Source organism: Quercus lobata, chromosome 9, assembly GCF_001633185.2.
Source record: "Quercus lobata isolate SW786 chromosome 9, ValleyOak3.0 Primary Assembly, whole genome shotgun sequence".
NCBI lineage: Eukaryota > Viridiplantae > Streptophyta > Magnoliopsida > Fagales > Fagaceae > Quercus > Quercus lobata.
In genome coordinates this window covers 30,166,350-30,191,407 of record NC_044912.1, presented here as the reverse complement: position 1 = coordinate 30,191,407, position 25,058 = coordinate 30,166,350, and the positions used below count along the sequence as shown (strand labels likewise).

The 25,058-nt window shown below is 36.6% G+C and overlaps 2 protein-coding genes across 3 annotated transcripts; one reads left to right on the top strand and one right to left on the bottom strand.

Moving 5' to 3' along the window:
• Positions 1-4,689: 4,689 nt before the first annotated feature.
• LOC115962097 (magnesium dechelatase SGRL, chloroplastic-like) lies at positions 4,690-7,774 on the bottom strand. Of its 2 annotated transcripts, XM_031080968.1 has the most exons (5): positions 7,429-7,769; positions 6,463-6,639; positions 6,057-6,215; positions 5,399-5,545; positions 4,729-5,116 (listed from the first exon to the last, which is right to left on the bottom strand). In XM_031080968.1, the coding sequence occupies exons 1-5, from the start codon at positions 7,588-7,590 to the stop codon at positions 5,003-5,005; spliced, it is 759 nt and encodes a 252-aa protein (XP_030936828.1). In that variant the 5' UTR covers positions 7,591-7,769; the 3' UTR covers positions 4,729-5,002. The 2 variants fall into 2 exon arrangements, with proteins under 2 accessions (XP_030936829.1, XP_030936828.1); XM_031080969.1 differs by lacking the exon at positions 5,399-5,545 and having other exon boundaries at positions 4,690-5,116; positions 7,429-7,774.
• A 7,869-nt stretch (positions 7,775-15,643) lies between these two features.
• On the top strand, positions 15,644-23,105 carry LOC115959640 (probable methyltransferase PMT25). Its single transcript, XM_031078110.1, has 9 exons — positions 15,644-16,071; positions 16,766-17,699; positions 17,784-17,933; positions 18,856-19,126; positions 19,221-19,331; positions 19,430-19,604; positions 21,182-21,451; positions 22,331-22,525; positions 22,626-23,105. Exons 2-9 carry the CDS (start codon positions 16,800-16,802, stop codon positions 22,852-22,854), a joined length of 2,301 nt encoding a protein of 766 aa, XP_030933970.1. The 5' UTR covers positions 15,644-16,071; positions 16,766-16,799; the 3' UTR covers positions 22,855-23,105.
• Positions 23,106-25,058: the final 1,953 nt, after the last annotated feature.

The following is a 25,058-nucleotide window of genomic DNA, read 5'->3' as shown; positions in this document are numbered from 1 at the left end:
GGTCCTTGGGACATGCCTTGTTCAAGTCTGTGAAATCCACACAAACTCTCCATTTCCCGTTCTTCTTCTTTACCACGACAGTGTTTGCCAACCACTTCGGGAAGAATATCTCCTTTATGGCTCCGGAATCCTTCAGCCGCTGTACCTCCAGGTTTACTGCCTCGACGTGTTCCCTCGACGCTCTTCTCGGTTTCTGCTTCTTTGGGGGGAATAACGGATCCACGTTGAGTCTGTGGACAATGAACTCGGGATCTACGCCGGGCACTTCATACGGGCTCCACGCAAAAACGTCCACGTTTTGCAATAAGAACAGCAACATATCTACCCTTTCCCGGTCGTTCATGCTTGTACCTATCTGGAAATACTTGTCAGCATCTGGGAGAATCCTTACCTTCAGCACCTCCTCGGCCACGTCCGCCCCAGCTTCCCCCTGGGGTTTCTGTAATTGCTATGAATTTTCTTTCTCGTTCTCCTCAGTTCGACCGAGCTGTTCGTTCTCCCACCGGACCGCGGCGACGAGGCACTGCCTCGCCACCTGCTGATTCCCCCTTACCACGGCAACTCCATTCTCGGTAGGAAATTTCACTTTTACGTGAAGGGTGGACGGGACAGCCCCCATTGCGTGAATCCACGGCCTTCCCAGGATTGTGGTGTATGGTGCGAATGATCGGACCACTATAAATGTAACTATAACTGTCTTGCCTTCCATGTTCACTGGGAGAGAGATCTGCCCCTCGGGAATTACAACCCTCCCATCAAACGAGACCAACGGCGTGTCATACTTCGCCAAATCCTGGGTCTTTAACCCTAGCCCTTCAAAGAGATCCGGGTACATGACGTCGGCTCCGCTTCCTTGATCAATCATCACCCTCTTCACCAGGAATCCGCCTATCCGGGCTGTCACCACCAAAGCATCGTCGTGGGGTTGGACCGTCCCCTCGAAATCATCTTCTCCGAACGAGATGGTCAGCCGTCCACCTTTTTTCTTCTTTTTGGATGATTCTCCTTCCGCGCAGGCTACTGTCAGTATCCTTTTAGCCGCTGCTGCCCTTCTTGGTGCGGCATGGATGACTTCGATTACCCTCAGGGGTGGTGGAAGGGGGTTCCTTTTCTGTTGGGATCCCTGCCCGGTTTCTCGGTTAACGGAATCTGTTACAAACTCTTTTAAGTACCCGGCCCTTGCTAGCTGTCCGAGATGATCTTTTAATACCCGGCACTGTTCAGTCGTGTGCCCCTTGTCTCTGTGATAGGTGCAGTATAAGTTTTGGTTCCTCCGAGATGGGTCGCCCCCCATTTTGTTCGGCCACCTGAAGAATGGCTCGTCTTTGATCCGTTCCAGGATCTTGTGAACTGGCTCTTTAAACACCACATTGACCCCGTCGATCTGCCCCTCTGGTCCCGGCATTCTGAAGTCTCGTTTCGGTTTTGTCGGCAAAACGTTTTGCCGAGATCTCCCCACTAACGGAGCTTTCCCCCTGCTTTGCAACCGGTCATCTTCCAGGCGTTTGTACTCCTCTATGCGTCTCATCAGTTGCCTCATGTCCTCGGGGGGTCTTCTCGTCAGTGACTCCCGTAATTCAGAATCCTCAGGGAGCCCCATTCTGAAGGTGCTTGCCGCAATTTTCTCGTTTCCTCCACCAATCTCGTTATAGAGTTCCCAGTATCGGCTGGCATAACTCCGAAGGGTTTCCCCAACCCTCATCTTCATGGAAAGTAGTGCGTCAACCGGCTGTTGCACCCGGCTACATGTCACGAACCTGCTGCCGAATTCCTGAATCAGCTCGGCAAAGCTGTGTATGGAGCCCTTCCGCAAACCATTGAACCATCTTAGTGCCGTGGAACCGAGACTAGAGGGAAAAACCTTACACATTAATGCATCGTTGTGCGCATGCAAAGACATCATGTGGATGTAATGGCTAACATGCTCCACGGGGTCTGTCCTTCCCTCATACGAATTGAATGGTGGTCGTGTGAATCTGCTCGGCATAGGGGCCCGTTCAATTTCATCGGAAAACGGTGACCGGGCAGCCATCCGTAGAGCCCGGCTCATTGCGTCCATGGAGGCATTGTGGTGTAGTCGTTCTTCCGGTGATTCTGATCCTTGGTGATCATAACCGTGCGACCGTGAGCGGTTCCGTCGATTGCGTGGTTCCCGTGATTGCCGGTGCGACTCTTGGGAGCGCGACCGGTCTCGGGACCGATGCGTATTAGACCGGCTGGAGGCCTCACCCTGGTTTCTCCTTTGCTGGGAGTTGCGATTCCTTTCATCTCGCCGAACCCTTGCTTCCAGCTCTAGGTCCATTACCAGTCTGCGTAACCGTTCCAGCTCTCGGTCCCTTTCGTCATGCCGCCGATGCGCCGAGACGTCCGAAACCGTCCAGTGTGTCTGAGCCGATCCTTCTCCTTGTCCGGACCCTTCCTCCCTTCTTGAGTGCTCCCTATCTTCCCGCCTTTTTTGCCTTCTCTCCCTCCATGTTGACCCCCGAGAAGATCCCATGGAGCCGCTTGGTGCACGCTCCTCAGACATCCTCGTCGTTTGAGTCCCAGTCGAACTACAGCTTTGTAGGAGTGCCCCACGGTGGGCGCCAATTGTAAGAACCAAGTACGAGGCCTATAGGCCTTGGATTATTATGGGCTCACAATCTATTTGTAGTGGGCTTGAAGATTTCCTACTATGGGTCGTTCTCGGCAGAGACTCAAAGCAACGCCCAGTTTGATGTTCACTCTTTCCCTCTTTTCTCTCCCAAAAAAAAATCCCCCTTTCTTCTCCCATCTTTCTTCTATTTATAGCCAAGGTTAGTGGGAAGATCATGATTACAGCCACCGTTTGTGCCATTGAAGGTCCAATATCATTTGATTTAAGTGGATGTTTAGGTGAGAGGGCGGTGCTGCATTTATGATCTTGGAACTTGATTCCATCTGGACCGATAATGCTCGGCAGCACCGTCTCCCGTGCATACCACATTTTCCCGGGAATGACTCATGTACATGACCGGGAACGCTTGACCGAGCCCACCTTGGAACTTAATACCCTACACCCGTTTGTTATTTATGAATCCCCGGGAATGGCGTAGGACGACTGGACCTTTCGGCTGGGCCTGTGGCCAAAGCCAGTACGGGACAAGGCCCAGGGCCTGTATGGGCCTGGGATCACCGCACTGTACAATTGGGGCAGGGCCCGGGGTCTGTATGGGCCTAAGGTCTCGGTGCCGTACAGTAGCAATCCTAAAATGATATTGGATTCGTATGTTAAAGGCCTAAACAATATAATTTGTAGAGCGTGGGCTTGAAAGGCTAGGCCTTGGTCGTCAGACGGTGGTTAGTCAAGGTATTCGTACAGGATTAAACCATGTTCGTTTGAGGAGTTTTTCTCCTTGAGATGGTCTTGGAGGCTCTGGTTCTTGACCTTTTTTCCCAGCCCTTTTCTTGGATTGCTTATTTTTCCTTTTATATTAGCTTTCACTCCCCTTCCTACATCCACGTGTAGGTTCAACTTTCTAGGACTGATACTTGTCTCATCATCCCATACCCAGAGTGGTTGGGGGTGGTTGTAAAAACTGAAAAGTATTGCTCTACCTAGCGCAGAGTATTAATGGCAATAATGGCAGCCTTTCTTTTGTCCTTTGTCGCCATACTGTCCAGGGCTCCTTTATCTATCAATGCGGATGTGTTCGGCTCTTCCAAAAACTGTTCTTATGCCGTTCTTGTCATTCCCTCTAGGAATACCTTGGGAATGCCGATGACAGAATCATCCTTGGTTATGTCTCAAAGCTACTTGGACTTCATTGTGTGTCCTCGGCAATTCCTCTCCTCGGCTCGGACCTTGGGCCTTGATGTAAAGTGGGCCAGGGTCACGAATTCTCTAGCCCCACATTTATTATTATATATATAATTTTCATTTTGAAAATTTAATTTATAAGTGAATAAATCAATTTGAAAATTAATAAGAGAGTGGTTTTATTTTTTAGGCAATATTTTAGTGGGAGTTAGAGTTGCATTTTTACCGAATTGTCCTTTAATTTTGTATCTACTTAAACATAAGATAGATACTATAATTTTTTTTTTTTTTTTTTTGGGTTAAAATATACTATAAATTTTATCACATAGACATTAGAACTAATGCGATTTTTTTTTTTTTTTGAGAGAGTTTCAACCTATGGCGTTCGCTCCTGATGATAACTTTTTTATCAAGAGACCAAGACACCAATCAGTTTTTGGTGTAGGCGGAAATTGAACCCTAGATCTCTTATACAACCATCAGAGACTTTACCAGTTGAGTTAACTGGAACTCACGAACTAATATCATTTTTAAATACAAAACAAAAACGTCAAAATTGAAATTTATATGCTATGTTATTAATGTTGTCCTAATCACATTAATTGTTTGCTCAAAAAGAAAATCACACTTATTGTTGCATCACTCTATGAGTTTTAGTAAAATTAACAGTAGTTTTAGCATTTTCCGTAAAGAATTGAGCATGCTCATGCAATAAATGGACTGAGTAGCCTGAATATGGCTTGTAGTCAGATCCTGAGCTAACTGATAGGCACAGACACTCCATGCTGTACCCATTGAAGTTCTTGGAGATAAAAAAATTGAATTCTATTATGTATTCATCTCTCTCCTTTTTTTTTTTTTTTTGAGGCATATCAGAGAAGGGGGGGGGGGGGGGGTGTGGACACACAGAATGACATATAGAAGTATACAACTAAGATACACATGAAAAGTTTGAAACAAAGAAATGAGCCATTTTCTGATTTACCAGATGAAAAAAGGTCTCAGTCACACAATAATAGTGAGTCAATATTTCCAATTGAACAAATGTGTTAATTGAAAAAGAATCAGGACCCCACATTTTTTATGCAACTTGAGGTTGGCCTTTAGTCTCTTCCCATTTGTTAAGGTTTTGCTAAGAATGGACCCTGCTATGCCTCAGGCACCTGAAATAACAATCCTTGCGGCATGAACACAGAGCACTTCGAGAATAAGGTGCTTCTGACTTCAAAGAAGGAAAGTAAAAAGAGCTTGAAAAATGGATCTTGGTTTTCCCCACTTTTGCTTCAAACCATCTTCACTTGCGCTTATCAAGCCTTGGATCTGGTCCCCTTGTCTTCCCTGAAAAATTCGATTAACATAAATAGATATGGTAATTCCACCCTCTTTCTTTTCTATTAGAAATTGTTTTGGTGAGATATATTAGAGGTTTTGGATTCAAGCAATGCTACAAAACTTCAAAGGAAGTGTCCATTCAGTGGATACAATTAATATATCTTCAATAGTACTTTTAAGGGTATTATTAAAAAGGTAATACTAATAATTAGTCTCTGCTTGGTAAACCAGGGCTACTAACATGAGGAAATTGAGTTGACAGAGGCAACATGTGATGTGTGATTTTACCTCTGCAGCTTTCTTGAGAGGACCCCAACATTCTGTGCGATTGTACTTTTGTGAACTAGAATGGAAATATACCCTAACCAAAGCATCCAGTAGCTCAGGATGGTCTCGGAAAAGTACTGAATCCCCATGTAACACAGCTTTAAGCACCTGGCTTTGCATCAATATGAAAATATAGCCATTTATAATTCATCGGCCATTAAACATTTTAACAAATTTTATAGCTTGGACTAGGAAACAGAGGAGAATTTTTTTCCTGCAATGTCTATGATGATGAAGTGAGGAATAATATGGGGAAAATGAGAAATGATAGAAGGTGTCTATTTAACCAATACTCTTTAACAGTTTTAACCATAATAAGCGCACCAAATCCATGCAAGTTGACCATCTAAGGCATTTGTGACCCAAACAACACACCCCATCTTTGCCAATCTCTCTTTCTAGAGAATGGAATGAAGAAATTGCAACATAAAGTGTAGTAGTTGTACAGAGGATAGCTATACATGGCTTTTTATCAATTTCGCCACAGCGATGCATGAATGCTTGTCTATAGTGGCATGTCATTGATGTTAAGAACCTAAGAGATGGTGTCCTAGTTAATTTGGAATCCCTTCCTTCTCAAAAATGAGTTATTTAAGTCAATATTATAGGAGAAACTTACCAAAGGCAATTCCTTGGAGAATATGTGGTACCGAAACTCTGCAGCAAGGTCTAGCAGGGGATTTGGACCACTCACATAGCAGTGGACATGTAGACACATATCGTCTTTCACTTTCTTCCATTCGGCAACTACATCATCTTTGTTATACCAGCCTCTTAACTGCCATTGACATGTAAAATCATGCAGAAATCCAATTAAAGCTTCAAATATTGCAGATGACATATTGCTCCCGCTAAAAACATATTCATACTACAGTGATTGTAGTTAGCAACATGTACAAATTTCTAGACACCTATTCACTACCACAAGGTCAATTTTGGACAGGTGCAATTGTTTGCCTTTGTGCAGGTTTGGACATCAGGTGAAAAGCTTAAATGCTAAATTAGTAAATAATAAGAATGCATACCTGATCAAGATTTATGACATTAGAGATGGTCAAGGTTAAGTTAGCTGTAAAGTCACAGTGGGATAGGATGTAGGTTCTTGGAAGAATTCCTGAATACTTGTTTAACTCTTCTCCTAAGAAAACAACTTTCAGCTTTGAAGCTTCAAATCTTGCTGGAGGACCCAAAAGCCTAACAGCCTAGCATTAAGAACATATAACTCACCCAGTTATGCCTTTGAGAATAACAATGATAATTTGTAGCACAATGAACAAACCAATGTGGATGCTGCTTTAAATAAGCAATGATTGTTCGGAACAATTGATGCAAACAAAATATGCGTTCATCTAACAACCTAACCTTTGTATGGTTAAATTTAATTGAAAAATTTAAGATACAACACCTAAGGAATTGTACCTAACTAACGTAAGTTTTGTGCTTAACATGGACCGCATTCTTAACACATGGGTATTGGTTAGAGACTCAAATCTTGACATAGTTTACAAAGAAACTGACTAGGAACATTAATTGAGGTGAATCTGTGATGCCTTCAAATTCACAATTGCAGGTCTATATATAAATATTGATGCAAACATGTCTCACATTGTGAATTTAAGACACCCCCTAGAAATATTTACATTGATGCTCCTTGAAATTCCAATACCGGGTAGCTTCACAGCCACAGGTAGTTAATTGTTAAACCAACTATAGCCAGTACCAAAACTCTGACAATTGACCAAAAAACGAGATTGTGCATTTTACTTTTTCAATACAATAGAGAAAAAACTTATTAACCATGCTGAAGGCAGATAAAAGGTTTATAATAATTGATAAGAATCAACAACTGCACAATAATATCAGAATACCAGTATCTAAAACAACCATAATGTACTTTCCTGAAACATAGTTATAACTCTATCTCTTTACATGACAATGCCATTATATATATTACATTACATATTAACATAGAGAGAAGAAAAGAGTAGCACCTCAAAGACAAGAGTATTGTAGGAGGCTCTAGCATTGCTTATAGAAGAAATAAGAACAGGTTTGGATCTACTTGATGGCTTTAAAATGGTTTTGTTGATGAAGTCTCTCTGTGACTGTGGTGATGGTGAGAAAGCATTGTAAACACAATAATGGCAGGCCATGGAAGATGCATAACACAATCTTTCCTCTTCATTTTTCACACCTCAACATTGTCTCTCCTCTCAAAGGTAGTCTCAGAGAAAGAGAGAAATTGATGGGTATGTGGAGAATTGCAGTTCATAGTTTTGGTCATGTTGAGAGTCTGTGGACAGTGATTCGAATGCCCCACCATAGTCCAAAATCTTTGTCAAAGGCGTTCCATCCACATATTTGTTTTTCTACTTTATTTTAAATTGAAAGAACGCTTGGAGAATATGATTGGTGGTGAAGCTAAATGTTCTGACACGTCATGTCCAATGCTTCAATTTTTGATAAGTTGTGGATAATGTGATTACGTGGCTTTTGTTGGGTCTATAGTCTACTCGGCTCATATCCATAGTCCATACCCTGTTTCTTGTTGCTAATTGACATTATACCAAAACTAGTCCATAATCCGTGTCATTAATGAAAAAGTTTAACATAATATAATTTTTTTTTTTGGTTTAAATATGAAACTCGATAATTATTAAAAGGAAAAGGTTTCTCTCCAAATTAGTTTGGGGAGAAACCCTTCAAATTTATCTTATATCTTTTTAATAAATGTGAATTTTGAAATTTTAACTATTAAATTATATTTTCTTCATATTCTTAACATGCATATAAAATTTTGTTTAAATTGGATGTAATTTACTATTTGATCAATAAACCTATTTTTAATACATAATTATTTACCACAAAATTTTGAAATTTAAACATGTCATTGATGACATAACTATTAATTTTTGATCTTCTTGAAACTATGCAAATATGATAGATATAATAAGAATATGCAATCCAATAGTTAGATTTTCAAAATTTACGTCCAATAAAAAAATAAAAAAATATGGTAGAAATAAAAGGATGATAATCAAAGACATTAGAGAGAAAAACACATTATGTAATCAAGTCACAATAAACTTCAACCATCTAGGGTGTGGTCCAATAGTTAGGGTTTTGGTGTACGATAGGTTTTGACTTTAAACCTTTGTGACCAATGATATTATATTAGTTCAACTCAAGGACTATTATTTCTTACCAACTTGAAATCATTGAATCCATAAGTAGGTTAAGGCAAATACCTAAATTAAATTCCACACATTGGAGATAAATTATTTAACCCTCCTAAAGGACCACTTTAGCAATGCCTAATGATTTTCCCATTCAATAATATAACGCCAAGTGTGCATTTAATTGAGTAAGCATCCATGTCACAATCCTAATTATCGTTCAAATAAAAATAAATTAAAAAAAAAAAAAAAAAAAAAAAAAAAAACCTTCACCATCAACCCTCACTTCCCTTCTCCAACACCACAAGTCTTGTGAAAATAAAAAATTACTGCAACATCAACATTTCCAAAATCACCTAGGTGGAAGATATTTGAAATCCCTAAAGTTACCCTCTTGCCTGCCTTTTCCCTTAATTCTCCTTCTCAAGGTCTCCCTTTGCACTTTGTTTTCCTCATTAATTATTATTATTATTATTTTCAAAATGTTCAATTCCACTTGGTGTTTTCAGATGAGGTGGAAGTTGTAGCATCGTACGCTCCCTCTTGAGTTTGTGCAATGACATACCCAATTACTCCCACATTGAAATTATTGCACACAACGCTTTAGGGTGTGTTTGTTTTGGAAGTGAAATAGGGTGGATAGAAAACTTTGGAGATAAAATAAGAGAGAAAATGGAGAAGGGTGTTGTTTGGTAAGGAGGGAGGGAGAGAATTTTTTGGTGGGGCCTAGGCATTTTCCACCCAGGCCCACCTAAAATTTGTCTCTCCAAAATGGGGAGAAAACATGGTGGGAGGAGTTTTATGGGTAAATGACGAAATTGCCCACTGCACTAATTTCGTCCAATTGTCTTGGTTTTTTTTTTTTTTTGCCTGCTTTCCTGGGCGTTTGCTTGTTTTAAGGCATTTATTATTATTATCTATATATACATGTAAAACCGAAGCTTTTAAAACTTCTACAATTTTTCACATCAGCACAATATTATAAAAATAAAAATAATAATAAAATTTTTCTAAAACCCAAATTCGTGCTCTACCTTCTCTTTCACGATGTTGTACCTTTTCTTTCACCAAAACTCCTTCACAATGCTCTGCTCTTTCATGATGCTTTGCCTGCCATCATCTGCATATATATAAACACAGGCCCACGGCCAATCATGACCGTACAAAACTTTTAGATTTGTTGCTCCCAACAGCTATTTTTGTCGCAGATGGAGCCCCATCATCACTGCATGTTGTTTTCGTCATAGATGGTTCCCCATCACCACTGCATGTCGCGGGTACTATCGAAGTGAACTGGGTCTTGATTCTTGATGAGAATCATGGAGTCACCGATCAACACAACGGTCAAAAAGTCGTTTCAAAGAGGGGTGCTAGAGTGGGTCTTGATTCTTGATGAACTATGACTCACCGAAGTCACTTTGTTGAAGTGTGGGTACTGGGTTAAGGCAAGCAATATTTGAAACAGAGTTAGAGAGAGGTATTGAAAGAAGTTTGTGGAGGAAAATTGAGAAAAGGGAGAAATAAAGAAGACAAAATGTGAAGGAAATGTGGCTGAGAAAAAACGGAAGAAAAAAGAAATAAAAAAAAGAAACAAAAAAAAGGGTGTTGTGTTGGTTAGAAGACAAGAGATAAGCTTACCTCACATGTATACATTAATCCGATCAAAAAATTAAAAAGGGTGTTGTGTTGGTGGTTTTAACGGCAAAATTTGCTAAAAAGACTGATTTTGGGAAATATTTCGGTGAATAGTATGTGCGTCAAAGTATTTAGATAGTTAGATTGATTTTAGAACTCGAGTTTACCAAACTTGAGTTCCAACCCAAAAATCCCAACATAAATCTGACGTGGAATTAAAAAAAAAAAAAAAAAAAAAAAACCGCATGGAACTCGAGCTTAGCAAACTCGAGTTCCATGTGTTTTTGGGCAGGAACTTGAGTTTAGCAAACTCGAGTTCCAAAATCAGTCTAACTAACCAAATACTTTGACGCACATACTATTCACCGAAATATTTCCTAAAATCAGTCTATTTAGCAAATTTTGCCTGGTTTTAACCATTGAGTATAAATAAATTAATAAGAAAGCTATCAAAACATGTCCAAAATACGTATGATGAATTCATTGCAAAATATTTGGTATTCCTCGATTATACAAGGTTGCTTATTCTATTATGAGGTGTGCATACATGAATTATGAAGCAATGTTATGAGGTGATATCATCGATTATAACATATTGAATGAATTCTACTACAACTACCATCTATAGCAACTTTTATTAATAATTGTTAATTTCTCTTAATTTGTTAATAATTGTTAAATTTGAATATTTTAATTCAATATAGTGATTTTAATATTTTGAGTAGGCGATGACCACCAAAATTATCAAAAAATTAGTTGTATCATCTCTTTGATACCTTATGTTATAAAAGTGCGTGACATTATTTTTTGAATCTTACATTTAATAGTTTTCCTGTGCATCGCATGGGTTAGCGACTAGTTATTATTATTATTATTATTTTCACTTCCTAGGAACGATGCCTACTCTTTTTTCTTTTTCTTTTTTTAATCCTTTTTTCTTTTGATTTCCTGGGGTGTACTTGGTGATATATATATATATATATATATTTTTTTTTTTTAATTAGATATGTTTTTTTTCCTGGACATAATTTTTATTGTTTAATAAATTTGGGCAATTTCCTTTTTTTTTTTTTTTTTTTTTACTTGTCACTTTTTTATTTTAATTGTGTATCATTTTTTAACAAGGGAGTATAAGTAAATTTATACAAATTCACTTTTTGCACTCCTCCACTTTTTAACTCCCAACTAAACAAAAAGGAAGAAAATTAAAATCTTTTCTATCATTCCACCATTTTCTATCCTTCCACTTTTTCATCCCTCCAACGAAACACACCCTAATCAAGTATCTTTTTTTTATTTATTTTTTTATTTTTTATTGATTGCTACTTCATTAGTTTAAATTGGTAATTTTGTAAAATGTTGACATTGTGATTTTTTTTTTTAGAGGACTATTGGTGTCGGAGATAGGAAGAGGAGTTGAAGGTAAATTTTTTTTTTTTTTTTTTACAAATTTATTATTTATCTGGATGGTGATTAAAATTGTGATAGAGATTATTTATTCAATTTAATTAAACACATGGTGTTATATTATTGAATAGAATGATCACTTGGCATTACTGATATGGTTCTCTAAATAATTTATCTACGTTGAGTTTGTTTAAATATAACTTCTTTAATGGATAAAAGGCTATTATAGTCATGCTCAAATAAATTTACCAAGTTGCATAAGTCCTTGACAATCTCATGCTTTATTCATGTTTGTAACAATCCTACATAAAAGAGAGTTCAACAACAATATGTTAACCTTAATTTTGGGAACACACCTCCCCCCATCCCCCTCACATATGCCGTTGGCAGGCCAACATGTATGCCATAAAAATGTCCTTATAACATTGAATCTTATTAGAGATATTTTTATTATTTAAACCTTACAAAATAATGTGTCATATATATTTTCTATAGATATAATAGAATTTGAACTTATGATATTCGCTTTATGATACTTTTTTTTTGTTTCAAATTTTAAATTTTTTATTCAAAAACAAGGTTTTTTTTTTAATTAATTGAGTTACTATTTGAGTGGTACTATTGTACTAATAATCTATATACACATTCATTTATTATATATTATTTAAGTGGTACTAAGAATATTTTGGACACATCAAGTTATAAGTTTTTTATATTAAAATTTTAAAAAATGTATTGATTTTAGCAATTTAATTTAGTAGCATAACACAAAATCTAATTGTATTGGTCAAATCCACGTTGAGTGAATCGCAATCATCATATTAATTAGGCGTTCTCAAGAGCGCCAATCACGTTACTCTACTCGTACTATTTTGTGTTGTTCTATACTACCATATTCCTTGAATCTAAGGCTGTGAAGTGTACCATTCTTTGATGACTAGATCTAGACTCTAGTCGTCATCGACAAATAGTAGTCTTTAACCTTACCTGGTCATAAAATAACGTTGAGATTTCATTTGAGGCCTTCCTTCACATCGTCATCTTCTGCATACCGGACAATGATTATCTACCATACATGAGTATCAAGTCCACCACCACTACTACTAGAAATGCAAATTGGCTGATGTGGGGTCCGATGACCACGTCCTATTTGATTGCCCAATTTGACCCTTAAACTAATTTTCTGAGTGAGAGAAAAGAAAACGACGTTTTGTGCGTCGGTGAATGAATGAATCTGTGCATTGCAATTGCATGTGCTTCATATTATTGCCAATGTGCCATCGCATTTAGTGTGCCCGCGTGGACTTCCTCCCTTTACTGTCGGTAGTGACTAGTGAGCCTTTATTGTGAGAAAGTTCAGAGAAACAAGAAAAAATTTTGGCAAAAAGAATTTGATATCAGTTAATGTGATGGGTTGTTAGTGGTAGGTAAAGAAATAGAGTGATAATAATAGTAACTCAAATGATAACTAGTGAAAATTTGTCATTGTTAGGGAGGTGAGTTGACCACTGACACAGCTCCTGTTCACGTTAAATCGCTTACTACCTCACACAGTCACACTGTAATTGGCATCCATCATCAAAGTCAAAAGTCTCCATTTTATTTTTGGCAACTGATAAAATGGGTAATGTACTAATGTTACACAATATACTTTTATAATTCTTAACATAATTTATTGTAAATAAAAAATAAAAAATAAAACCTTTGTTTGAATCTATCACCAATCATATCAGATCATATTAATAGTTATGAAAAAAATTATTCACTTGGCAAGTGTCTTCAATGAAAAGCAAGAGATTTTGGATTTGAGTGCAGGAAACAGCATCTTACAAAATAAAATAAGAAAATTGGAGATAAAATTCATAGTGATGTCTACCATAATCTTTTCCAAATCTCACAAAAGTGTGAGTTTTATGCATTAAGTACGACTTAGCAAACATTTGATGCTTAGGGTAAAATACTGTAACAATAGCTTTAGTATTTTTATTTTGTTGGTGGGGAGGGGGGTCCAAAAACTTAGGGTTCGTTTGGATACAGCTAAAAACTGAAAATATTGTAGCAAAATAATTTTTAAATGTGTGAATAATATTGTGGAACTCATTTTTAATGAAAAAGTTGCTGAAAAGTGAGGTTTATGGGTCTTGTGAATAGTATATGGAACCCACTAATGTGTTGAAAGGTGGCTGAAAAGTCAAATATTACGGCTACTGTTCATGAACAGTAGCTGTAATAGTGAAATTTGTCTCCTAAAACGCGTGCAAAAAAAAAAAAAGAGAAGAAAGAGTAAAACGTTGAAAACGCAGACGTGGGTAGAAATAATTTCTACCCAAACGCACACTTAATAGTATTCAATTTGGAACTAAGCATGCATCCTGTTTCAAATTTGGATAGAATGATGCCATTTGAATTAATAAGTAAACCATCCAACAAGGAACAATTTATGTTAATTTTTAAATTATTTATTTGAAGAGATAAGATTTTAACTTATGATATTCATTTTATAATGATAATTTTTTTTATCATTTAGTTAAGATACAAATTGGAGTATGAGTGAAATACACTATATTACTTGTTTTTTATTACATGATTTAATAAATAATTTGATGGAAATATGGAATATACGAGAACAATCCTATGAACCAATATTATCTTTTATTTTGTCACAACATTTCATAAAAAGTATAAGTAGGGGCCTTCGCGATGCGATGCGGTGCGGTTTTGGGAAATTTTTAGCACTGCATTTTGCAGTATAGTTTAGTCAAAATCATAACTGCACCGTACCTCAATTTTGTGGTCACATGTGCGGTGCGATGTATAGTTTAGCCAAAATCATAACCACACCACGCCTCATTTTTGCGGTCACATGTGTGATACGGTGCGGTGTATAAAAATTCACTGGCTATTATCCATGAAATTCTAAGCGATCAAACAACAAGAAGACATTATAAAACTCTCAAAAGTGAATGAAAGCAGTTCAAAGTATCCATAAGGCATTGTAGGTAACATAAAATAACTCTGAAATCCCAATAACACTTAGTAAATATCTAAACCTAGATTCAGCACCAAACAAAAACAAAGAAAACCTACAAAAATTAAACAAAGAAAACCTACAAAAATTAAACTTAAATATCTAACATAGCTACTGAGTACTAAGTTGACCCATCACTTCCAAGTGCCAATATACCAACGGCAACAATCAATAAAAAAATAATATAATTAACAAGTTTGTCATATACAAGCTACCAATAGATTTAACTTTAACAAAAAAAAAACTTGAATTGAACACATATAGGGAGATAAATACCGTAATAGTAGAAGCAACTTGTGCAAGTGAGTAGTCTATTGGCAATTCAAGTGAAAGTGTGGTGGCTAGGGTCTGACTTGTGAGGGCTGAGAGAGTGATAAGATTTTTTTTTTTCTTTTTTTCTTTTTTAATTTTTAATACTAATAGAACACTGAGATACGGCTAGAGTATTAAATTATTAATGTATTGATATTTTGTGCTTATTATATATATAATATAAAATAAATAAATAAATATATTAATATATATAGAGGTACAGTGCGGTGCGATGTGTGCTGTTTTCATATTATAAAACCGTAAACCGCACTGCATCAAGCCTTTTGGTGCGGTACGGTTATGCTATTTTGCAGGTAATTTTGGTGCGATTTTTGCGATTTGGTGAACATTCCTAACCATTGTTATTATTATCGGAGTATCATATAATATTTATCAAATTTTATTACTTATCAGTGGTACAAAAGGGTAAATATCATATATAGAAGTCATAATTTTTAAGTGAATCAATATGATAATTCTCGTAACCTTCAAAAAAAAAGAAAAAAAAAAAAAAGAGAGATAATTTCTAACAAATTCTATTCCCCCGCGTAACTGATAATCATGTAATGAACAAGTCATTGTCCAATTAGTTTTTTCAGCTTTAGCTGAAAAAAAAAAGATGTTTTTTCAGCTTAGCTGTTTGTTTTTCAGCTTTAGCTGTTTGTTGGATTTGCCGCTTCATGCTCTCTTAAATTCATCTCCTTTTTCCAGCTAACACCCATCATCATATATCCCATGCCAACCAGATCTCACAGTTTTCTTAAAAAAAAAAAAAAAAACAGATCTCACAATAATAAAACAACCATTTTACTAATACCAATAATAATATCATCTTGATGATATTTCAACCCTGTTTCTGTTTCCTTTTTTGACTCTTGCAAATCTTAATCCAAAAAAAAGGAATAAAATAATAATTAAAGACACGGATAAACGAAAGCTCTCAGAACTCTCTCAGTGCCAAAGCACCCAACTCTCTCTCTACTCTCTACTCTCTACTATAAAAGAGATCAATAAAAATGACCCAACACCCTTAATTTTTTTTTTTCCTTCACTCAGATCACTCTCAGGGAAAAAGGGTACACTTCAAATCCTACTCTCTATATTTCTGTTTTGATTTTGCTTCATATATTTCTTGAACTATTTGGAGTTTAGTAGTAGTATAGTGTTTGAGATCTTTTCTGGGTTTAACTTTTTCTTTACGTTTTGTGCTTCTGATTTCGTTTGCTTGCTCTGTAGTACCGATCTGGGTGGTGAAAGTTTGGTCTTTTTTTTTATATGAAAGATTGATTCTTGCATTGATGGGTGTTGCTCTCTTTTGTTAAAGTCGTAAGCTTTTTTTGCTTTGGAGTCTTCCCTCTTACTGTTTCAATTTATGTTTTGAATCTCACTAGTCATACTATGGAAGTTGTTTATCCATTAGCATATTACCATCTTGAACCAAATCTGTGATTTTCTTTTCCACTATGAGGTTTCAGCATTTTTTTCAAATAGTATTTACACAACCTATTTTGATTCACATTTGGATGGATTCTTGAAATTTATGATAAAAAATTCTTGGTATTTTTGGTAAGACTGGTTATTCTGGGTACTTGGATTTAACCATCAGAATTATGTTGAACTTCGGTTTTTGGGGGGAAAAAAGGAAAAAAGAAAAAGAAAAAAGAGTTAAGATTTTGAAACAATTAAAGAGCTAAGTTGAAATTGAATTTCAGGAGGTTTGTTTTGTGGGTTTGCTTATTATTATTATTTTTTTGTTATTGCCCCTTCCAGGTCTATATCATAAGGAAGTCTACACCTAGAAAACATGGCTCAGGCAAAGTACTCCCGAATTGATGGGAGGAAGTCTTCAAGTTACTGTTCCACTATATCTATAGTGGTGTTTGTTGCTTTTTGTTTAGTTGCGATTTGGACTTTAATGTCATCCATTGCTCCGGATCAAAATCCAGACTTGGCTTCTGAGGACGCTGGAAATGAGGTGAAACAAATGGTACCTGAAAATGGTTCTAGGAATTTCAAGGGCAGTTCAGGTGATTTGCTGGAGGATTCAACTAATGAAGATGGGAACACTGGGAATGAGCAAAACATAGTTGAAAGGGAGTCTGGGAATAGAGCTGAGGAAAATCAGGACGAAGGGGTGAAGGTGAACTCTGATGATAAGTCTGAGTCTGAAGAGGAGCCTAAGAGACAGGTTGAAAATGATGGGGAGGGAAAAACTGGAGATGGGGGAACAGACGGAGGAGTTGGTGAAGTGATGGATGCTAAGCAGACAGAATTTGATGATAATAAATCAGAGTTGGTTGAGGCTGAGAAAAAATTGGAAACAGAGGAAAGTAATCTGACTGAGGAGAAGAAAGTTGATCAGCCTGAGATCTTCCCTGCTGGTGCCCAGTCAGAACTATTGAATGAAGCTACTACTCAAAATGGGGCATTTTCAACCCAAGCAACAGAGTCACAGAATGAGAAGGAATCACAACTAGCTTCAATAACTAAGGACCAAAGTGGCTATAGCTGGAAAGTCTGTAATGTCACTGCTGGGCCAGACTACATCCCTTGCCTTGACAATTTGAAAGCAATTAGAAAGCTTCCAAGTACGGGCCACTATGAGCATCGAGAGAGGCACTGTCCGGATGAAGCTCCCACTTGTCTTGTTCCTCTACCTAAAGGATATAAAATCCCAATTCAGTGGCCTAAAAGCAGGGATAAGGTATACCCAACATCTAGTTGATCAATGAAAAACTATTTAAAGTTTACTTGGTGTTGAATATTGTTTTTCTGGTGTGTTATGCAGATATGGTATTATAATGTTCCCCACACCAAGCTTGCAGAGGTTAAGGGGCACCAAAATTGGGTTAAAGTTACTGGTGAATACCTCACTTTTCCTGGAGGTGGAACTCAGTTCGTAAAGGGCGCTCTTCATTACATTGATTTTGTTCAAAAAGTGAGCCCTTGTCACTTATATGTTCTGCTCTGGCCATGCTGTGAATAAAGCAGATTTGTTTATTCTGATTTCATATTAGTTCATATATAGGTGCATCAACAATATTAGGTTCAGGGAAGTAGAAAGCATTTTAATATACTGTGAATGAGGTACTTTTGTATCTCATTTCAACATATCCAAATGCTCCTTCCTTTGTCTTTTTATATTTGCGTTTCATGTGAAAAGATTTCGTGTTTTTCACTGATTTTAAACTAGTTCAGTTCTCTAAGCTCAGGACTGGATTAAACATGAACTGGAACCATACGTCTTTTATTCTACACTACACCTGAGTGGTGAGTGCTCACCGGGGCAATTCTTATTTCTATGCATACACTGGTCTACTGCAGGAAGTACAGATCTGCTTTTAACTGTAATATGAATCACAGCAGAATGAATAAAAGGAGAATATTCCTGCCCCTTTCCTTTTGTGATAGGCGAAAAGACTCATAAATTTACTTGATTTCTTGATGAGCACGCTGGAAGGTTCTTCTGTGTCCTCTTCTGGACTTACCAGGATCATCTTAATTTTGATTTTCCATTTTTGTTAACCGAACAAAGCTTCTGTTGAATTTATCAAATGCGCTGGTCTGTTCTCTTGATTTTCTGTTCTTGCTACTTTTGCTTATCATCAACCTCATTTTCCCTATTCATGTCATGTCATGTCCTGTTCTTTATTCACATTTCACCAATTTTATATAATGTTGACATGATCATACTTCTGTTATCCAGAAAATTTTCCAAACACAATCTACTAGTCTTTAGTTTTCCTATATTTTTATTATTATTTTTAGTTTGGCATTCTGATTTGCAAGGATAATCTGCTCGTGGGATTCTATTCCTTCTCTGACAAGTATAATTCATTATATTTCTATGGACAATGCAGTCTCTTCCTGATATTGCATGGGGAAAAAGAAGTCGTGTATTATTGGATGTTGGGTGTGGAGTGGCTAGCTTTGGAGGTTTTCTTTTCGATAGAGACGTTCTTGCAATGTCATTTGCTCCCAAGGATGAGCATGAAGCTCAAGTACAATTTGCACTTGAACGAGGAATCCCTGCCATATCATCAGTTATGGGCAGCAAAAGACTTCCTTTCCCTGGGGCTGTATTTGATGTTGTCCACTGTGCACGCTGTAGGGTCCCTTGGCATGTTGAAGGTAATGTTTACATCCTCTTCAAAGCCCCCCCCCCCCCCCCCCCCACTTCTCCCAGTTAATTTTTGTTAGAGATAAAATTTGAGGTACATTGCAGGTGGTAAGCTTCTCTTGGAGCTAAATCGTGTCTTGCGACCTGGAGGTTATTTTGTCTGGTCTGCCACTCCGGTTTATAGGAAGAATCCAGAAGATTCTGGCATTTGGAAAGGTAGAACTGTTTTCATTTAGATTCCTCTAAAAAAAGATGGACTTGAAGTTGACTTTTAGATGCCCTTCCATTTTTCTTTTTGTTGTAATTGATGGCAGCAATGTCTGAGCTAACAAAGTCAATGTGCTGGGATCTGGTGGTGATTAAAAAGGACAAATTCAATGAAGTGGGTGCAGCAATATACAGGAAACCAACTTCCAATGAGTGCTATGACAAAAGACCAAAAAATGAGCCTCCCCTCTGCAAAGAATCTGATGACCCAAATGCAGCCTGGTATTTTCTACTTTCCCCATTGTTTAATATAGTGGTTTAATAATGGTATCAGTGGTGTCTGGTACAAATATTGGCTGTTATAAGTTAAAATAGACACTTAACTGATTATTGGGCTATAAAATGTAAGGTTTACTGTGCACAAATCCAATTGACAAGTTCATTAAATAGATAGCCATATAGGATACAGATCTGTCACGTTTAGTGGGATTAAAGACATTTGTTACTGTTATAAAGCAGTTATAATTATCTTTTCACTAGGTAATGCTCACATACCCGATGGGATTTGAACCACCCTATTCACCTGACACCCCATACTTCAGGGGGCTAGAAGCCCCATTTGGCTCAAAGGCCATCTTAAGGAGTTCACAAAATATGAGATGCTTTCCTGACTATCATTTTCTACTTTTAGTCTTAGAAGTATTAACGCATGCAAATTAAAGAAGTCTTGAATTTCTTATGTGAGGTAAAATAAGATCATGGTGCACCTTAGAAGAGAGTTTCTATTTCCTTGAAGTAACCTTCAGTTTCTTAGGGAAACTAATATTCTTTCATTAGTTTTACATGGAGATATTATAGTGACGCAGGACAAAAGCTTGAATCGGCTCTGATAAAAATTATTTAGGAATTTACCACTAAATTTTATTTCTTGATGAGATCTTGAATTATTCTTGAATAAGTTTTGATGTTTGAGGGTTTACGTAATGAATGGATGGAATCTTGAATATGCTTGATATTAAAACAGTGGATAGAAGCTATAGAACAAGTAATAAAAAAAATAGCTTTTCCTAAGCAATCACACAGGTAGGAGATGGCAATCACACTCTCAAAGCTTAAATAAGTGGTTGGAATTCTATTAAAATTATCACTATCAATTTTATTTATTACAATAAAGCCTTTATCTAGGATATTGCTAAAGTTTTACCAAGAAGAGACAAAGACTCAAACTAATTACTAATAGCAAAGAAAAAGTGTTATACGAACCTCTAAACCACTTAGGAAAAGGATTCAAAAAACAAAATAAGACTCATGGGCCTTTGGTATGATCAAGGACAGACCACTTTAGAACATTTGGAATTTACCAAATTGCGCTTATTCTAATTTAACTTAATTAAAAATGAACCAGCAACTTTCTATCCTAAAGAAACTTAATACTAAGACTCTGTAATAACCAAAGTAGCTTATGAAAGGTGCCAAGAAGATGCTTCATTAAAACTATCTTTGGATTTAATTCTTTTTTTTCCTCGAATTCTTTACTCTCTGCATCTGTTCTGGAGTTTTGGAAGTTGCAGATTTTTGAATTAAGCGTCCATCATATTGTGCAACAAATATGCATTTTCTTTGTATTGGTAATGGGAAAAACAGAAAAATGACAATAGGAAATAGCTGAAGCATGGGTGTAATTTTGTTCTTCAAAAAATGAGTATCTTAATTTATATCTTATCTTCTTCTAAGCAAGTTCACCTGCTTCAGAATTTCTCGACTTACTATGGAAGCATCTCTCTGCTCTGGAAATGCTCCTCAAATATTTTTATTAGTGAAAATTTTCATCAAGTGTTTCTGTGAGTGTTTTTGTTCAGGAATGTACCACTGCAAGCATGCATGCACAAAGTACCGGTTGAAAAATCAGAGCGAGGGTCTCAGTGGCCTGAACAGTGGCCACTAAGGTTGGAGAAGCCACCTTACTGGCTTAATTCTCAAGTTGGAGTCTATGGTAAAGGTGCTGTGGAGGATTTCACTGCTGACTACCAGCACTGGAAAAATGTAGTCTCCCACTCATATTTGAATGGGATGGGAATCAACTGGTCTTCCGTGAGGAATGTTATGGACATGAGAGCTGTATATGGAGGGTAAGAAATCCTACATTTTTTAGTATTTTTTTTTTCTTTCTCTGATTGGTAAGTTATGCACAAATATACTAGGTCTTATACCCATGAACTCATCCTAAACCTAGTACCACACTCACATAGTTGAGTTAGAGCTCATTGGCTTTTGAATACTTTCTTTCCATCATTGGTGCTAATGAGCTCTAGCTCAAATGACACTTTTTCTCCTATAAGAATGGAGGGTAAGGTCACAAATTCAAAACCCATTGGGGAGCATGTGTAACAACAAAAAAGCCTTAATCCCCAAACTATAGGGTTGTATCTCAACAGATTTATTGGGGTCACATATATTCTTCTTCCCCATTCTAATCACTTGGTGCATGTTTAATTTGTACAAAAACAACCAAGCATTGGTTTCAAAAGTTTGGGGTCAGTTATGGATCCTCAATAAAGTAGTTATGTGGGACACATGTATTTTTTTTGTCATTATATTCCGTTTGAAGCCTACTCTCTATTGCATATTAACTTATCAATTAAAAAAAAAAAAAAAAAACTTGGCAGGCCCTAGAAAATGGGTAGATATCCTTTTGGTACTAAATATCTGATCATCTCTCATTAATTCGAGCAAAATGTGATTATTGTTGGTTAAATGATAAGTAGGCGGAGCTAGGGGGGGCCATGGGCCCTAGCTTTTGAAATTTTCCATTAATCTTCTTTTACATTTGGTAATAAATCTAAAAATTAGACAAAAATGTATTCATCCCCTTGAGAAAATTTCCTGGCATCGCCTTAACATTCCCTTTTTCTTATGTAGTAAGAAGCTAAGCGAGGCTCATTTTCCTTTTGTTTTCTGTATCTTTTTGACTAGTTCTTTATAATTTATATAATGGATGCTTCTTTTAGGTTTGCTGCGGCACTAAAAAACTTGAAAGTGTGGGTAATGAATGTAGTCCCAATTGACTCTCCAGACACACTCCCAATAATATATGAGCGTGGTTTATTTGGAATATATCACGACTGGTGTGAATCATTTAATACCTACCCCAGATCCTATGATCTTCTCCATGCAGATCATCTCTTCTCCGGTCTCAAAAAGAGGTTTGTTATCTTATATGTTACATTTCTTGCTGCTTTAGTCCTCAACACTGACCTCCAATGATTAGTTTGACTTAATGTGTTGATAATTATCTGGTCACAGGTGCGACTTAAAGGCAGTGGTTGCAGAAGTTGATAGGATCCTAAGGCCAGAAGGAAAGCTGATCGTACGGGACAGTGTTGAAACCATACGTGAAGTTGAGAACATGGCCAAATCTTTACAGTGGGAAATCCGATTAATTTATACGAATGACAAGGAGGGATTGATCTGTGCCCGGAAGACAATGTGGCGTCCCACAAAGGTCGAAACAATTATGTCGGCTATTTCTTAAGCATGATACTTAAGTTTAGTCTGTCCAAGGCTGCTGTGCTACTGATACTACTAGCACTCTAGCCCATTTAGGTATTATTATTCGTCCTCAAGCTTTTTCAGTCAATGAGGCCATACCTGCAGTTCTATATTTAGATGTAAATTATATACAGTTGATTATTCTTTTAGTCCCAGTAATGTACTTCACTATATTTACTCTATTTATTCCTTCATCAATTATAGACAAGATCTAATGATAAAAAGTTATTATTAGGAGCGGACGTCATAGGTTGAAACTCTCTAAAAAAAAAAATTATAGACAAGATCGGACCTTATTTTTTGATATCTTCATATTATCTTTAATATGAATGAAAGTTTAGTACTTTTTAATGGTTATTAGGCATGTGTTTTAGGAATTGTATAGATTGGTATTAATACAAAATTTGCACCCTTCAGGGAGTAGTGTTGTGTCGGGAGGCTTGGGATGAGCTGTTGACCCAAACATCTTGGTTTTGAATCCCCACTAGGAATTTTTATAGATTACTTGATACATGATTTGGCATCTGAGGTTATGTATCCGGGATTTAATTCCCAAGGATCGGTCCAAAGGGGCCTTGGTGAGGTTTTATGTCATAAAAAAAAAAAAAAAGTAAGAAAAACTTAATAATGTTCCTTGTTAAAATTTTTCTAGGTTCTTAAATATCATTTTGTGGATTATATATCCCCCAAAGACTTTGCATCTTCGTCTTGTCCTAAAATTGCTATGGCATCTGAAATCAACCTATTCTCTATCTTAGTTGCTTTTTTCATTGGCAAAATAGGTGTGCCAGAATTTGATAACTATCATGTGTGGAAGCTAAATGTGGGTGCTAAAGCAAAATAGGCTGAATTTTCTTTTGATGAGAATCAAATTTAATGTTATGCAAGAAAATTTAGCGTTGTATGGACTCTGCAGCTTAGATCCCTTCAGTTATTGAATATAGAGCCTTTTCATTTGTGTAGGTCGGGGTCCACTTCAATATACTCATGGGTTTGTTTGGTATTAAAGTAGAGCAAAGTAGAATTTTAGTTGTTGAGTTTTTACGATAAAGAACTTTAATTGAAAGGGATTTAGGGTTTTTAATGGTATATAATTAAATGGTGGGTTGGGGGGGTGGTTAAAGCTCTCTCTTCTGGAATTTTTCAAAATCATAGAAAGTTAGGGGATTCTACTAGTTTTTCTTTGGAGTGGTTGAAAAGTGCTTTATGGGGGGAGAGGGGAGGGGGTTAAATTTTAAGGGGATTCTTAAAGCTGAAAACAACTTTTAAGGCCAAGCTTAGGGGTCCGTTCACTCCATTGCAGAGCCATACAGTGCTTTTTGTACCGAAAAGTAGCCGAAAATAAATTGCAATGTGTAGAAAGCAACTAAAAAATTGCTTTAGGAGGGAGGGAGGTGTCCTTTAAGCTGAAAACAACTTGAAGGCTAAAGCTTAAATTTGGAGTTTTTAGGGGGGGTGGGGAAAAATTATACAACTCATTGTTCATATTTTATAACTCTACAACTTTAAAGCATTAGGGCCTGTTTGGTGGTAGATTTCAAGCATCGTTATTTAAAATAATGTGAAAGTTATGGTTTAAAAAGTGTTGTAAAAATATGTGTTTAAAGTATTCATAATGCAAAAAATGTGTTTGGTATCAAGTTGCAAATAACATAGTTTAAAATGTGAACATAATTGTGTGTTTGGTATTCTTTTTATTTTTATTTTTTATTTTTTTTAAGCTGACATATACAATTAAAATTATTTTATTTTATTTCAAGAGAGAGAGAGAAAGAAACTCCCTCATTTTACCGTTACAAACCTCTCCTCTAGGACTGCAAATACCCAATTCACCATACTTTGCCAAACACTCAAAACACTAAAGAGCTTTTCAATTAAAGCTTTATATCACAAAAGCTCTATTTATAAAACTCTATCGTTATTGCCAAAGCTTTAAAACTTTACTTTCTATAATAATGCCAAAGGCGAAGTTAGTATTTATAATCTTTGGCAAATTACAGTGATAAAGTGTTTTAAAATTGTCATCCCTATAATTTGGTTATTGGGAACCATATAGATAAGAAGTTTTTAAATGTGAGAAATGACAAGAGATGACTTAATAAAAATGTTTTGTATTTTCATACTTTAATAAAAAATGCTAAGATTCATTTTAGTATTATTATTATTAACTCTCCATCCCTCGTAAAG

Excerpts from the sequence above, each read along its gene's own strand:
- LOC115962097 (XM_031080968.1), bottom strand. The coding sequence starts at position 7,590 with ATGGCCTGCCATTATTGTGTTTACAATGCTTTCTCACCATCACCACAG. Across the intron at positions 6,640-7,428 it reads ACAATACTCTTGTCTTTGAG|GCTGTTAGGCTTTTGGGTCC; the intron begins GTGCTACTCTTT and ends TCTTAATGCTAG. Across the intron at positions 5,117-5,398 it reads CTCTCAAGAAAGCTGCAGAG|GGAAGACAAGGGGACCAGAT; the intron begins GTAAAATCACAC and ends CGAATTTTTCAG.
- LOC115959640 (XM_031078110.1), top strand. The coding sequence starts at position 16,800 with ATGGCTCAGGCAAAGTACTCCCGAATTGATGGGAGGAAGTCTTCAAGT. Across the intron at positions 19,332-19,429 it reads AGATTCTGGCATTTGGAAAG|CAATGTCTGAGCTAACAAAG; the intron begins GTAGAACTGTTT and ends AATTGATGGCAG. Across the intron at positions 19,605-21,181 it reads GATGACCCAAATGCAGCCTG|GAATGTACCACTGCAAGCAT; the intron begins GTATTTTCTACT and ends GTTTTTGTTCAG.